Source organism: Myotis myotis, unplaced genomic scaffold (genome assembly GCF_014108235.1).
Source record: "Myotis myotis isolate mMyoMyo1 unplaced genomic scaffold, mMyoMyo1.p scaffold_m19_p_1, whole genome shotgun sequence".
Classification (NCBI taxonomy): Eukaryota; Metazoa; Chordata; class Mammalia; order Chiroptera; family Vespertilionidae; genus Myotis; species Myotis myotis.
This window is the reverse complement of record NW_023416313.1, coordinates 196,010,230-196,025,761: the sequence shown is the minus strand read 5'-3', so window position 1 is coordinate 196,025,761 and position 15,532 is coordinate 196,010,230. Positions and strand designations below refer to the sequence as shown.

Genomic DNA, 15,532 nt, shown 5'->3' with positions numbered 1-15,532 from the left:
GTGTGCATCCGTGCATCCTAGTACAGAATCCCGGGAGTGGAGGAGGGGGAGGTGCCTCCCTGGAACACGCTGAGGCTGGAGGGACCTGGGCTCTTGCCCCAGGAGGGTCAGCTTTCATACTACATGGCTCCCCTCCCCCCAGCAGCTGTCCCTTCTCCTACTCAGGGCCAGGGCATCTGGCTGGTGAGTATCTTTCAGGTCAAGGTGTCAAGGCAGTGGAATTGGGGTCCAAGAGCAGCAACTGGGGCAGTTGAGGGAGATGGTCTCTGGGGGGGTTAACCTCCCATCACTTTGTTTTTGCCCTATGCCTCTCTGCTGAGCTGGTGGCCGGTATAGCAAGGAACCAGCTCTCTCCTAGGTTGGTCCAAGAAATGCTAACCCACGAAACTGGGCCCATGAACCCCCAAATAGGGTGTGTTCAGCCTCACCCCTTACCTGGTCAAATGTATTTAGGAGGTGGAAGGAGAAAGCAAAAGCTACATATGTGGAGACTGGGTGGCCACTGGCAATGCAGCGCCTGCTGCTGCCTCACCAGTCCTCGCTGTCTCTGTCCATATCAGGTTTGACATCCTGGACCAGGAGATGAAGACGTTGATGACTCAGATTGATGGCGTGAACCTCGCTGCCAACAGCCTGGTAGAGAGTGGTCACCCACGCAGTGGGGAAGTGAAGCAGTACCAGGACCACCTGAACACCAGGTGAGGTGTGGGTGGAGCTGGGGCATCACCCTGTACCTGACACACCCCTGGGATGTGGCCCAAAGGGCAGATCGCCTGCTCTGCATTGCCAGGCTTGCGCCCTGTGGTAGCAGCAGGGAGGGGCTGTTTGGTGATCGGCCAGGGAGGGAGAGAGATGTGTTCACGCGGCTGTACATACTGTGCCTGAGGGTCGGGATGGTGATCCTGTGTGAGGGGGGACGTTCTGAGAGGCCGTGGCTAGAATCAGGCCACGTGTACTCATGCCACGTCCCCCGGACATTTCGTAGGCAGGGAAAATGCTTTCTGAGAGCTCTTACGTACTGCCCATAAAGGAAAGCTGCTGCCTGTACCGAAGTGCGTCTTCATCTTGCGGCTGGCTTGAAGGAAGAGAATTAGCAGGAAGCCTTGAGCACACTTCACGCTCAGAACAAAACACGGGCCCTGAGGAGCCCTTGGAGAGGGGGTGCTTTCCGTGCAGGCACAGTGGCCCAGGAGTCCTCGGGACACAGGCCCGTGTCCTGCTGGTCACCCCGGGCCCTGCACACACACTGCCGCGTGGTCCCCGCCTTCCCATGGCCTCTGTCCCTTTCCCCGAACTTGTTTCTGAGCTTTGTTCTGCCCGAGGCAATTGGGGAGGTGCAGTTAGGGAAGAAGAGGATCAGCACAGTGGGGATACCTGGGGGCCCAAAGGGAGGCAGGGGAGACAGGGGAGGGGGGTTCTTAGGAGCCACTACAACAGGCCGATTGCCTCAGCATCCAAAGAGGCAGACTAGCTCAGGAGATGTCTCTGTAATCTGAGGTTTATGCAGAGGAAGAGGATGACTCTTTGCTCTTCTTTGTTGTTGTTGTTGTTGTTAATCTTCACCTGGGGATATTTTTCCATTGATTTTTAGAGAAAGTGGAAGGGAAGGGGAGAGACAGAGAGAGAGAAACATCCACGTGAGAGAGACACATCGATTGGTTGCCTCCCATATGCACCCCCAACCAGGGCCAGAGATTGAGCTGGAACCTGTGATCAAAAGTGAAGTGGCTGGCCCGGCCGGCGTGGCTCAGTAGTTGAGCATCAACCTGTGAACCAGGAGGTCAAGGTTCGATTGCCATTCAGGGCACATGTCTGGATTGCGGGCTCGATCCCCAGTAGCCGGTATGCAGGAAGCAGCTGATCAATGATTCTCTCTCATCATTGAGGTTTCTATTTCTCTCTCTCCCTCTTCCTTCTTCTCTGAAATCAGGAAAAATAGATTTTTTTTAAAAAAGGCTTATTAGGCACTGCAGACCCACCCCAGGCCCCAGGCCATCTGCCAGATCTTTGCATACTTCCCAGTTTCACTCCAGCACTGCACCTAAAGATTAAGATTATGTTGTTCATTTTCTTTTCTTTTTTTATTTCTTTTTTTTTTTAATTAAATCTTTATTGTTCAGATTATTACATTTGTTCCTCTATTTTTCCCCCCCATAACTCCCCTCCTCCCAGTTCCCGCCCCACCCTCCGCCCTCACTCCCCACCCACTGTCCTCATCCATAGGTGCACGATTTTTGTCCAGTCTCTTCCCGCATCTCCCACACCCCTTTTCCCCCCAAGAATCGTCAGTCCATTCCCTTTCTATGTCCCTGATTCTATTATAATCACCAGTTCATTCTGTTCATCAGATTATTTATTCACTTGGTTCTTAGATTCACTTGTTGATAGATGCATATTTGTTGTTCATAATTTGTATCTTTACCTTTTTCTTCCTCTTCCTCTTCTTAAAGGATACCTTTCAGCATTTCATATAATCCTGGTTTGGTGGTGATGAACTCCTTTAGCTTTTCCTTATCTGTGAAGCTCTTTATCTGACCTTCAATTCTGAATGATAGCTTTGCTGGATAAAGTAATCTTGGTTGTAGGTTCTTGGTATTCATCACTTTGAATATTTCTTGCCACTCCCTTCTGGCCTGCAAAGTTTCTGTTGAGAAATCAGCTGACAGTCGTATGGGTATTCCCTTGTAGGTAACTGAGTTTCTTTCTCTTGCTGTTTTTAAGATTCTCTCTTTATCTTTTGCTCTTGGCATTTTAATTATGATGTGTCTTGGTGTGGTCCTCTTTGGATTCCTTTTGTTTGGGGTTCTCCGCGCTTCTTGGACCTGTAAGTCCATTTCTTTCACCAGGTGGGGGAAGTTTTCTGTCATTATTTCTTCAAATAGGTTTTCAATATCTTGCTCTCTCTCATCTTCTGGCACCCCTATAGTTCTGATGTTGGTACGCTTGAAGCTGTCCCAGAGGCTCCTTACACTATCCTCGCATTTTTGGATTCTTTTTTCATTTTGCTTTTCCGGTTGGGTGTTTTTTGCTTCCTCGCATTTCAAATCATTGACTTGATCCTTGGGCTCCTCTGGTCTGCTGTCGGGAGTCTGTATAATATTCTTTATTTCAGTCGGTGTATGCTTAATTTCTAGTTGGTTCCCCAATATAACATCGAGGGTCTCATTAGTTTTCTTGTAGATCTCATTAAGTTTATCGGCGGCTTCTAAACAGTTCTTGAGAGACCTTAAAAGTGTGGTTCTGAACTCTATATCTTCCATTGACAATTTTGTCCTGTTTCTTTGTCTCCGCATTTTGTTATGCTTCCTTGGTGCACCCCCTAGTGGTCTTTGTGTGCAGTCTTATAGTTAAACCTTGATTGTTGTAGCTAATACCAGGGAGGATTTGACCTCCAGGCCAAGTGGCTATGAGGATCAGCTGTGTCTGCAGTGAGAGAACTTCTGTCCTCTAGGGAGGTGCTAATCTAGCCTTTGCCTGAGGCTATCTGGCAAATGCCTGTGTGTAGGGCTTGGGCGGGGCGGGTCGCACAGGATCAATAGGGTGGGCCGGAGAGAGCAGTTATGGCGGCTCTCAGTCCTGTCCCCAGGGGCTCTGCCTCTCTGAGTCCCAGCACCCACTGCAAAGCTCAGAGAGAAAGCTGCACTCGCTCTGACCGAAACCAGACAGTCCCGCTTCTCCCGTTTGAGTCTGGGTCCCTAAAGACTCGCCTGTATCTGGAGCTCAGAGTCTGCGACTCCCTCCCGATTGAAAACGCCAACCGCGCCCTCCGCCGCCAGCCCGCTCCACGCACTCCGCACCTCAGAATTTGACTTCAGCACTGTGCTTCCTCTGAGTGTCCGTATGCGTTTCTCTTTCCTCCTAGTTGTAGGACTTCCACTCAGCCAGCGTTCCTGTGGTTCTGGGTGATGTCCGTTCCGTTTTTTAGTTTCACTTTTGAAGTAGTTGTTTAGGGCAGCAAACTCCGGCGTTAACCTATGCCGCCATCTTGGTTCTCCTTCATTTTCATTATAATCCCAGTTTATCCCCTCCAATCCTCCTCCTTCTTCTTCACCTCTTTGCTTTTAGAGCCAAGGTGGCCTTCAGGCCCTGGGCACTTTGAACAGGGTCAGGCCTCTTCATGGTTCCTCTAGGCCAGTGGTCGGCAAACTCAGTCAACAGAGCCAAATATCAACAGTACAACGACTGAAATTTCTTTTGAGAGCCAAATTTTTTAAACTTAAACTATGTAGGTAGGTACATTGTTATTAACGTAATTAGGGTACTCCTAAGGCTTAGGAAGAGCCACACTCAAGGGGCCAAAAAGCCGCATGTGGCTCGCGAGCTGCAGTTTGCCAACCATGGCACTAGGGCAGCTGGGACCCTACGCCCCGCAGCACTCTTCAGGTTGATAATGTGGGCTTCCTAGTCATTTTCAGTATTTCAGTGGATCTGGGAAATTGTATGTTAGCCTGAAATCCAGCTGCACACGGAGCCCAGCTAAGTGCCATGTTCCTCCGCTTATGGCTGGAGTCACGTCACTGCTTTGCCTCCTGCCGATGGACAGACCTGATTGGCGTTGTGTTGTCTTGGGTAAAATTGGATAAATGCTCCTTATGCACTGCAGTTTGGTGGGTTGATGACTTTCTCAGTGTGCAAGGTCTCTGGGGAGAGACTCTGGTGGGAAATCTGGGAAGGGACGTCCCGCGGGAAGAGTCACCGAAGAGGGTGTCGCTGTGTCCCCCTCGCAGGTGGCAGGCCTTCCAGACCATGGTGTCCGACCGGCGGGAGGCAGTGGGCTCGGCCCTCCGGGTGCACAACTACTGCGTGGACTGTGAGGAGACCAGCAAGTGGATCCTGGACAAGACGAAGGTAGTGGAGTCCACCAAGGACCTGGGCCGGGACCTGACGGGCGTCATCGCCATCCAGCGGAAGCTGTCGGGGCTGGAGCGCGACGTGGCTGCCATCCAGACCCGTGTGGGTGCCCTGGAGCGAGAGTCGCGGTGGCTGATGGAGTCACACCCTGAACTAAAGGAGGACATTGGCCGACGGCAGGCATATGTGGAAGAGCTGTGGCAGGGCTTGCAGCAAGCCCTGCAGGGCCAGGAGGCCTCGCTGGGTGAAGCCAGCCAGCTGCAGGCCTTCCTGCAGGATCTGGACGACTTTCAGGGCTGGCTGTCCATGGCCCAGAAGGCCGTGGCCTCGGAGGACACGCCCGAGTCCCTCCCCGAGGCCGAGCAGCTCCTGCAGCAGCATGCGGCCATCAAAGACGAGATCGATGGGCACCAGGACAGCTACGAGCGCGTCAAGGCGTCTGGGGAGAAAGTACTCCGTGGCCAGACGGACCCCGAGTACCTGCTCCTGGGCCAGCGGCTGGAGGGCCTGGGAACCGGTTGGGACGCCCTGCGCCGGATGTGGGAGAGCCGCGGCCACTTCCTCGCCCAGTGCCTGGGCTTCCAGGAGTTCCAGAAAGATGCCAAGCAGGCTGAAGCCATCCTCAGCAACCAGGTAGGGAGGTATTCAGGGCGGGGCGGGGTGGGGGGGTGGTCTCTCAGGGCAACAGCACTGGTGAGTCTCCAAATGTGCTACAGGTGCTCAGCGACCAAATTATGCTTTTCTGGGACTCTCTTTAGCCACTAATTAGGGAGACAATCCTCTTTGTTTCTTATGTGCCCCTTTCAGCCCTAGTCCCAAAGTATGCCTGTTCTTGGGTCAGTGCTAGGGAAGTGCATTTCCCCCTGGGCGGTTACCTTTCCATATGGCTTTAGGCACTGTGGGTACCCCAGGGTGAGGATAGGGGCGGGGAGCAAGGCCTGGGGAACCGCTCCCTTGCACAGCTCTGGGGGGCATCATTCACGCTTTATATAACCCGCATGGCTGCACATGGCGCCCCGGCCTGGCAGGTTCCCTCACCGCCTCCTCAGGTTGTCTTCATGCCGCGTCTGGAAACTTGCTTCAACAGGAATACACGCTGGCTCACTTGGAAACCCCAGACTCCCTAGAAGCTGCAGAGGCTGGGATCCGGAAGTTCGAGGATTTCCTGGTATCTATGGAGAATAACCAGGATAAGGTCTTGAGTCCTGTGGACTCTGGAAACAAGCTGGTGGCCGAGGGGAACCTCTACGCAGACAAGATCAAGGAGAAGGTGCAGTCGATTGAGGACAGGTACTCTCCGCCCCCAGGGTGATGGGCTGAATCAGGGGGGGCTGGCGGTGTTGCATGGGGACCCCAGACTCAGCCCTGTTGTGACTGCGGCTTCTGGCTTCCCATCCAGGCACAGGAAGAACAACGAGAAGGCTCAGGAGGCCTCCGTTCTTCTGAAAGACAACCTGGAGCTCCAGAACTTCCTCCAGAACTGCCAGGAGGTGAGGCCCAGCGAGGCCGGCTGCTTTGCAGAAGAGCCCTTTCTGGGAGCAAAGAGCCCAGAGGTCCACAGGGATCCTCTCTCACTCTGAGTCGGGTTCCTCGGGAGAAGTTGGTACTGGACAGTGTGGGTCATCCTCAGGAATCTTTGGTTCCACAATACTTTCATTTCTCAAAGTATCTGCAAAGATGTGTGTGTTTTTTAATCCTCACCCAAGGATATGTTTTTTTAAATAGATGTTCAGAGAGAGAGGAAGGGAGAGAGAAACATCGATGTAAGAACATCGTTCGGTTGCCTCCTGCACACACCCCAACCCACAACCTAGGTATGTGCCTGACCAGGAATCGAAACCTTTTGGTGTATGGGATGATGCTTCAATCAACTGAGCCATCCGGCCAGGGCTGTAAAGATGGTGTGTGTGTGTGTGTGTATGTGTTTTTATTTATTTTTAGAGAAGGAGGAAGGGAGAGAGAGAGAGAGAAAGAAACATCAATGATGAAATAGAATCATTGATCAGCTGCCTCCTGCACGCCCCCTACTGGGGATTGAGCTCACAACCTGGGCATGAGCCCTGACCAGAATCGAACTCATGACCTCTTGGTTCATGGGTCCACACTCAACCACTGAACCACACCAGCCAGGCTTCCTTCATTGTTAATCTGCACTTGGCTTCTTCCTCTGATAACATGTCCTCTATGTTTGTTAATGATTCTTACCGCACTGCTAAAGGGTGGATTTATCCATCCAGTTAATAGTCCTGCAACAGGCCAGGCCCTGTCCTAGGTCCTGGATATATGGAGAGAAGCATAAATGTCCCTGTTGTCACCCTGCACACACTGGTGTAGAAGACCCTCCCGAGTCCATATTTTATCCCCGAGACAATGTGGGTCAAGTTGTCTGTGCTGGGAGTTAGGGATCCAGAGATGGAGAGTGGTACTCTGCTATGTCCGTACTTCACTGTGCCGCCTTCTGCAGCCAGAGGGGGGCAGCAGGTCCTGCTCTGAGCCCCTGGCCAAAGAGGTACACTCAGGGATGATTGGACCCTCTTTTTCTGCCCACAGCTCACTCTCTGGATCAATGACAAGCTGCTGACATCTCAGGATGTCTCCTATGATGAAGCACGAAACCTTCACAACAAATGGCTGAAGCACCAGGCGTTCATGGCAGAGCTGGCCTCCCACGAGGGGTGGCTGGAGAGCATCGATGCGGTAAGTAACGCGAGTGCTCGGGCGTGCTTACGGAATGGGCTTTACCCAGGCGTAGGCACCGTCCTGAAGCTTGCTGGACACCAGAGGACCTGGGAGTGAAAAAAAACTTCTCTGAATAGTACTTAACCTTCAGATACATCCAGACTTGTTAAAGCTGGTCAGGATGGGTGCCTCCTCTGGGTCACCTGCGTCTGGGGACAGTCCAGGACACTGAAGACACCTGCATCAGAGCTGCAGCATCCAGCGCCAAAATAGCGGTTATCTCTGTTTGCCTCCTGTGCTCCTCACCACGGCCCAGCACAGGGGACTGTGTGACATGAGCAGGGCAGTCCTCTGACCCTCACCGTTTGGACAGGCAGACCATGGGGAGTGGTCATTCGCACCCCTTGTAGATGGGGACGCAAGGGGCCCTCTGTAATGAGTTTTTCCGGGGCCCAAGGGGAAAATGTGGCTGGAGTTAGATCTTGGAAGCAGGCACCTTTGCTCTTTCCTGCGGTGGCGACCAGGGGAAAGCAGGCCTAGGGGCCACCCCAGGCCGTATCCGCAGTAGTTAAGGTGCAGGCTCCACGCCAGGCTGTCTGACTCAATCTCCTTGCACCTCCGTTTCTTCCTCTGTAAAACGAGGGTAATAGCAGCTCCCTGCCTGAGGGAGTTGTGAGCATTAAAGCACTTAGAATAGTCCTTGGCGATTGTTAAACACTTAATAAATATTGACTGTTATGAGTGGTCTGTATTCCTAGGCCCAAGTCGTATCATACTGTGCCCACCCAGAAAAGATACATTTATGCAGGTGAAAACCTGGTGAGAAAAAGTCAGTAACTGAAAGATCCCACCGAAGGTTAGTTAGTGCACAGCCTCAGGGGAGGCGATCTCGAGAGGGTGGAACTCACAGGCTGCTGGTACCTGGATGGATCCTGAATCTTCTTTTTTCTTTAATTAAAACAAAAAATTTTAGTACATACCAGCTGACCCTTGTCTGCAGCTCTCCCTACTGCAATCGCCTGAGCCATTTGCCCAAAACACGGCTCCCCCTGTCCCGCCTTCGACTGCAAATAACGCAGGGGGTGCAGTGTTTCATTTGGGCCTCACCAAGTTCTAGCCAGATCCCTTGCTTCACTGGCGCCGCCCCCCCCCCCCCCCCCTTACCTTTGCAACCATCTGGAGCAGGGCTGCTCCAAGACTGGACGGTAAGCTCGCCTCCCTCCCACACAGGAAGGAAAGCAGCTGATGGAGGAGAAGCCCCAGTTTGCAGCCCTGGTGTCCCAGAGGCTAGAGGCTTTGCACCGACTCTGGGATGAGCTGCAGGCCACCACGAAGGAGAAGGCCCAGCAGCTCTCCGCCGCCAGGAGCTCCGACCTGCGCTCGAAGACCCATGCCGACCTCAACAAGTGGATCAGCGCCATGGAGGACCAGCTGCGGTCAGACGACCCAGGCAAGGACCTGACCAGTGTCAACCGGATGTTGGCTAAGCTGAAGGCACGTGTGCGGGTTGTAGACTGGGAGTGTTGGAAGAGAAGGGATCTTGGGGAGCAAACCCGAAACCTGAAAGCCAGTTCCTCTTAACCGGGCTTGTCTTTATCGTGCAAAATGCCTCCTGGTCATCACCCGTCTGCTACCCCTTTGCAGTGGGTAAGACAAGGATCCAAAACGGGTTAGTAAAAGCAGGCCTGAGAAGTCAAATACAGGTGTCCGGGGAGGGGAAGAAGAATGGGCACCCAGGGAGACTTGCTGGGAGAGGCTGAGCTCAGACTGGGCCCCTAAGGATGGGTGGGATATGCGTGATGGAGAAGAGGGAGTGGCTGCCCAGGTGCCAGGGCCGGTGCCAACACTGTCCCCTTGTGTCCCAGCGCGTGGAGGACCAAGTGAATGTGCGGAAGGAGGAGTTGGGAGAGCTGTTCGCCCAGATGCCCTCACTGGACGAGGAAGAGGGGGGTGCTGACATGAGCATCGAGAAGCGGTTCCTGGACCTCCTGGAGCCCCTGGGGAAGAGGAAGAAGCAGCTGGAATCATCCAGAGCCAAGCTGCAGATCAGCCGTGACTTAGAGGACGAGACGGTGCGTGGGCCACAACCCCCAATCCCAAGCCCCAGCCGCCGAGGCAGCCGCTGCCGTCAGGTCAGCTGGCTGCTGCCCAGGGCAGTTCTCAGCAGCAGCCGTCCGGTCATCTCACCCCCTTCTCTCAGGATTGCTGTGGTGATTGCATTAGATGTAAAAGGAAAGCCAGTGCTTTTGAATGGTAGTTCACCCATGGACTTAGGGGCCAAACAGACTTGGGTTCCCGACCCAGCTACATTACCTTCCCCCCGTGTGACCAGGAAATAGTTATTTGGAACCTCAATTCAAAATGTCAAAATGTCCCTGTCTGTAAAATGGGGGCAAAAGCGGTTCCTGATACGAGGTTGGGAAGAACCGGGCAGACATGCAGCAGAGCCCTATCTGATCGCGGCGAGTGCTCGGGAAAGGGTGGCGGGATTGCCATCAGCCATCCCTCTGCCTTTGGTCTCCGCAGCTATGGGTGGAAGAGAGGTTGCCTCTGGCCCAGTCGTCCGACTACGGCATTAATCTGCAAACTGTGCAGCTGTTCATGAAGAAGAACCAGGTGAGTACCACCTTACCTTGTCAATCCCACCCGACCTGCCCTGCCCCTGCCCTGCCCATCCTGCCCTGCAGAAGGCCAGCTACAGCAGATTGTTAGTCTTGTTAGTAGCTATGGGGTCCCCAGACCCCTAAAAAGAACAACTTTGGTGATGGCAGAATTCTGGGAGGACCACAGGCGGGCAGGGTGGGGGAGTATTTAGATGCTTCAAGATTTGGGGCCATTCAGACCCATCAGGGCACGGTGAATGCAGGGCCCAGATGCTCTGGCCTGGGGGTTAGTGTGATTTACAGCTTCTGTAGCCCATGGCCTCCCTGAGAGGAGGCCCATGGCTCCTGGTTGCTCCCCCTCTTCCAGGGCTGAGCTCGGCCTGTTGGGTGTCCTCGGGGTGAGAAGGCCCCACTTCTCTGGACACGAGGACTTACGGAGCTCAAATCCCATTAGGAAGCCTCTACATGGAGCAGACCTGCATTGGCGTTCTGCTCTGTCGTACTGTAGTCAGACTCCTGGAAGTGAGAGGTGCCACACTTCCTCTTGTATCAGAGTCGTCATGTAGTTCCAAGGCCAGCTGCCCTGGCTCTGGTGCCTCTGTCTGGCGAGGGTGGCGTGATTGTCATCCGCCCTCCCCCTGCCTTTGGTCTCCACAGCTCTGGGTGGAGGAGAGGTTGCCTCTGGCCTAGTCGTCCGACTACAGAGAGTCCTTCCTCCTTCCTGGGCTGCTCTTTGAGTCAAGAAGTGGGGGCAGCAAGGCCCTAAGCAAGGAGAGCCTGGGGACTCGGTGTCCCAGAGGGCCAGTCGGCACTGCAGCTCCTTGGGAAGGAGGCTCACAGCAGACAGTACTTCTTTCCCCAAAGTAACAGCCGCCGGCATCGACTCGCAGAGCCCAGCAGCTGTGCCAGGGCCTGACTCTCAGAGGAGGTCCCTAACAGCTCCCTCAGACCCTTTGCTTCTAGTTGACATGCTCTGACCACCAAGGCTCCCGTGGCCGCACGAAGGGACCTGGGCTGGAAGGCGGCAGGGTGGGGGTCAGCATCACAACCTCCACTTACAGGAAGGAGGCTGGTAGAGGACAGGATCCTTGGGGCCTCAGTTTCCTCAACTGTAAAATGAGCTGGTGGTAGTCCTCCTCACACTGAAGACTTTTGACCCTGTCCAGTAAGTGTTGTTGCCAAAAGATGGTCATCTCGCCTGGCTGAAGGTTACTATTTTAGGAAAAGGGCAAGTATAAATAGAGTTCTCTGAGCCAGAGGGCGAGCATGGCCGCCCAGTGCAGACTGTTTTAGGCTAAGCCTGGCGAAGGCTCCAACCCCATGTCATCATCCCCTCTATTGCAGCGGTTCTCAAACCTCAGTGTGCACCAGACTCGCCCGGAGGGTTGGTTTGCACATAGCTGACCAGGCTCCTGGCCAGCTCTACTCAGTCACACTGGGAGTAGAGCCTGGTAATTTCCATCTCTGTCAAGATTCTGGGTTCTGCTGCTGCTCTGGGACCCCACTTTGAGAACCGCTGCTCCCGTGGCTATCCGCTACAACTGAACAAATCCCACAAGGTGCCACATGAATGGCTTCCAACTCTGGCTGCACATTGGAGTCGCCTGGAGAATTTTTTAAACCTGCGAAGGCAAAGGTCCCACCTCAGAGCAATGAATTAGGCTCTCTGGGGTTGGGGCCCTGGCTGTGTCTTTTCCCAGATTATTCAATGTGCAACCAGGATCAACAACCACTGTCCCATCTGATCTGGCTCCTACCTGCCTCTCATCTCTCATCACTTCCTCCCTCCTTCACGGTACTCTAGCTTTCCTGGCCTCTCTCTGGCCTTCGGACAGCCCAGGCTCGCCTCCACCCCAGGGGCTTAGCACGTGCTCCTCCCTCTTGCCAGCAGCATTCATCCCCCAGGTCTCTGTGTGGGGGCTCCCACTGACCACTCATGTCTCACTCAGCTGTCACCTCAGAAAGGCCCTGCCAGACCCCCCCAGCTCAAGTACCAACCACCACATCTCATGTATTTTCCTCAGAGCACCATTATCTGCATTTACTCATTTATTTACCTGCTTACCATCTATTCCTCTACAGAGTGTAAGCTTAATGAGGACAGGGGTTTTGTGTCCACATTGTCCCTAAAACAGGGTCTGGTACATAGGAAATAACTTAATAAATATGTTTTGAATGAATGAAGTCAGGGAAGAAAACATCACAAGTCAGCACACTGCACAGGAGCCTAGAAAGCAATCGAGAGAGAGAGAGAGAGAGAGAGAGAGAGAGAGAGAGAGAGAGAGAGAGAGAGAGAGAGGCTGAGAGACCTTTTGGGGTCCCTTGCCAAGGTCATAGGATCTCAGGGCAAGTAGAGGCAAACGGAGCTTACCCCATGGGTAGTTTGAATACAGTTGCACAGACCACGGGAGAATGTAAAAAATGCATTTCAGAGAGTTAGGTGACGTGTAGATGTTGCTGGTTCTATGTAGTTGACATACTGACAGTGACTGTACTGCCCGCACGTCCTACTTTTGCCCCCGCCCTCCAAATGGTTTTAAAGGCCACAGGCAGTTGTAGAAAGAGAGGAGATGAGGTGGAAGGGGCTGAGAAGCACCCAGGCTCAGGCCTCTAGGACCAGAACGTGAGTGGCACCTGGGTCATGGCCCCCTGAAGAAAACGGTGACCCAATGCCCAGAGTGGGAGGAAAATGCCATTCTGGTGATGAAAGATTCAGACATGAAAATAATACAGAGCTCACAAGAGATTTGAGAAATAGAAATGGGGAAAAAACAAAAAGAAAACCCTGAACTCTTACAAGGAGCACCTGTCAACTGTAGTTTTATAGGCGTGGAAGCTCTTAGAATAAGATATCAAAAGGCCATTTAAAGATGGTGTTTCTTTCCTCTGTCCCGTACAACTAAGAAACGAAGCTCTGCTAAAACAGAGGGAGAAGAGGGGGCAGTCAAGAGCACTCTTGGGGTCAGGGAGAGCCATGTTCAAATCCCAGCTCTGCCATTTGCTGCGCACAAGTCACTCCTCTGCTCTGTGCCAGTGTCTGCGCGCTTATCTCCGAAGACTGAGGGTGAAAGGAGAATGATGTGAAGTGCCTCGCACTGGGCCTGGCTTGTGGGCACGGGCAGCTTTATGGCACCACCCATTCTGCTCTGGCTTCCCCGAGCGGGAGGGGGTGAGAGGTGCCAGGGTGCCACCTGGGCAGCCTGCTGCAGGCTGGCCCTCACCTGCACGGTGGGAGGGCCCCTGCTCTGAGCCCTTCCCCTCTGACCACAGACGCTGCAGAACGAGATCCTGGGCCACGCGCCCCGGGTGGAGGATGTGCTGCAGCGAGGCCAGCGGCTCGTGGAGGAGGCCGAGATCGACTGCGGGGACATTGAGGAGCGCCTGGGCCACCTGCAGAGCTCGTGGGACACGCTGCGGGAGGCAGCGGCCGGGCGGCTGCGGCGCCTGCGGGATGCCAGCGAGGCCCAGCAGTACTACCTGGACGCGGGCGAGGCTGAGGCCTGGATCAGCGAGCAGGAGCTCTATGTCATCTCAGACGAGACCCCGAAGGTGGGCTAGGCTAGGGGTGCCAGGCTGGGTGTAAGGCCGAGAGGAAGAGCGAAGGGGAGCTGGGCGGGGGGGGGGGGGGGGGGGGGGGCGGTGCAGTCAGTGGGGAACTTGTAAATCAAGTACGTGAGGCATGAAGTCAGGGAAAGGCTGTACGAGGAGCCCTCCTTCTCAGGATGCCCAGCCTCTACAGAGCACATACGGCAGCCGGGCACCCCATCGGCCAACTTAGATTTGCTCCAACCCAAGGGTCCTTCACCTTTTGGGTACCATGGGTTCTGTGCTGGTGAACAGCTGTGGGAGGGGTGAGAGGTGAGGTGGGGGGGCTCTAAACGCTGGAGGGATAGAGGAAGTTTTCACGGAACAGAAAGGTGGAGCTGGGCCTGGAAGGGTAGCGATCAGACTGGGGAGGCAGGTGGGGGGTGGGCATTGCTGGGAAATGAGTAGCAGGAAAGGAGGGCGCAGTTCCCCGTGGGTGTCCGTGAACCTGGCTCTCCCCCACCTGGGGCACCTGCAGGAGCTGGGCTGTGACCGGGCCGCCCGCTCCCTGTGCTCATGCTGTCCGCCTCCTAGGACGAAGAAGGCGCCATCGTGATGCTGAAGCGGCACTTGCGGCAGCAGCGCGCGGTGGAGGAGTATGGGCGGAACATCAAGCAGCTGGCCGGCCGGGCCCAGGGCCTGCTCGCGGCGGGCCACCCCGAGGGGTGCGTGCAGCAACTGGGGTGTCAGCCCCGGGCTCCCACCCACCAGGATCCCTTCAGACCCCGTGGGAAAACGGGAACCGTTTTCCTGAAAAATGCGGGTTTGAGAAAACTGCTTTCTGGACCGCCGATTGGCCCGGTTCCATTCCATGCCTTGGTTTTGTGTGGGTAACTTCAAACTGGGCTGACTAAGGTCTGGTTTGCAAAGAGATCAGAAAACAGGACAGCAAAGCCACCCTCTGGGGAAACTGAGAGCGCCAGCCTTTTGACGAGTTAGACTCTCCCAGGAGGCCCTGAAGACTAGCCTTGCTCTTCTCTTTATGGTCCACAAGGCACTTCAGGATGTCACAGTCTCTCAGCAAGACTGTCATAGCGGGGTGAAGGTGGAAGACCTGTACCCACCTCGGGGTTCTACATGAATGGGAGCCCATGGGCCTCACACAGGCTGCCCCCGTCATGGCCCTGTCCTCAGCTGCCTTTAGGGCATCCACAGCTGTGGGTCCTCAGCGGCCCCCTCAGCATCTCCCAGGGAGCCCAAGGATGGGCCGCTGGTACTGCACGCTGCTCTCCTGCTGCGACTGCAGCCGCTCAGGCGGCCTCACCCACCAGCCTGCCTGGAGGAGTAATGGCAACGGCCCCATTCGCACTGGTCTCTCTGGACTTCCCTGAGCGCAGGGCAGTGGGGGAAGCATCCACCTCGAGGGGGACACCGTTCTGTCATCCCCTGGAGCATCATGGCTGAGGGATGGTTCCTTCTCTCCCCAGCTCCTCCCAGAAGTCGCTGCCATTGCTCCTAGCCACGTTTCCCCGCCTGTCCCTGTCGCCGGGCTGGGGGAGTAGGTCGTGCCCCCCGGAGCTGGCTGCTCTGGGTTTTCTGTCGCCGTCTCTGAGCACTTTCTGTTTTGAATTCCAGGGAGCAGATCATCAGGCTTCAAGGGCAAGTGGACAAGCAGTATGCAGGGCTGAAGGACATGGCCGAGGAGCGCAAGCGGAAGCTGGAGAACATGTACCACCTGTTCCAGCTGAAGAGGGAGGCCGACGACTTGGAGCAGTGGATCGCCGAGAAGGAGCTGGTGGCCTCGTCCCCAGAAATGGGGCAAGACTTTGACCACGTGACTGTGAGTGCTCACGGACCGCTTTCTTCGTCTTCCT

General features: G+C 54.8%; 1 protein-coding gene across 2 annotated transcripts in view; it reads left to right on the top strand.

Annotated features, from left to right (window-relative positions):
• SPTB (spectrin beta, erythrocytic) overlaps positions 1-15,532 on the top strand; it is a 122,543-nt gene that overhangs the window by 84,794 nt on the left and 22,217 nt on the right. For both annotated transcript variants that reach the window (XM_036309893.1, XM_036309885.1), the window contains 11 exons: positions 561-698; positions 4,728-5,484; positions 5,939-6,141; positions 6,251-6,341; positions 7,402-7,548; positions 8,761-9,024; positions 9,396-9,602; positions 10,057-10,146; positions 13,404-13,682; positions 14,253-14,383; positions 15,294-15,498. In XM_036309893.1, the coding sequence (XP_036165786.1) occupies positions 561-698; positions 4,728-5,484; positions 5,939-6,141; positions 6,251-6,341; positions 7,402-7,548; positions 8,761-9,024; positions 9,396-9,602; positions 10,057-10,146; positions 13,404-13,682; positions 14,253-14,383; positions 15,294-15,498 (2,512 nt within the window). The remainder of the gene's footprint in view (positions 1-560; positions 699-4,727; positions 5,485-5,938; positions 6,142-6,250; positions 6,342-7,401; positions 7,549-8,760; positions 9,025-9,395; positions 9,603-10,056; positions 10,147-13,403; positions 13,683-14,252; positions 14,384-15,293; positions 15,499-15,532) is intronic.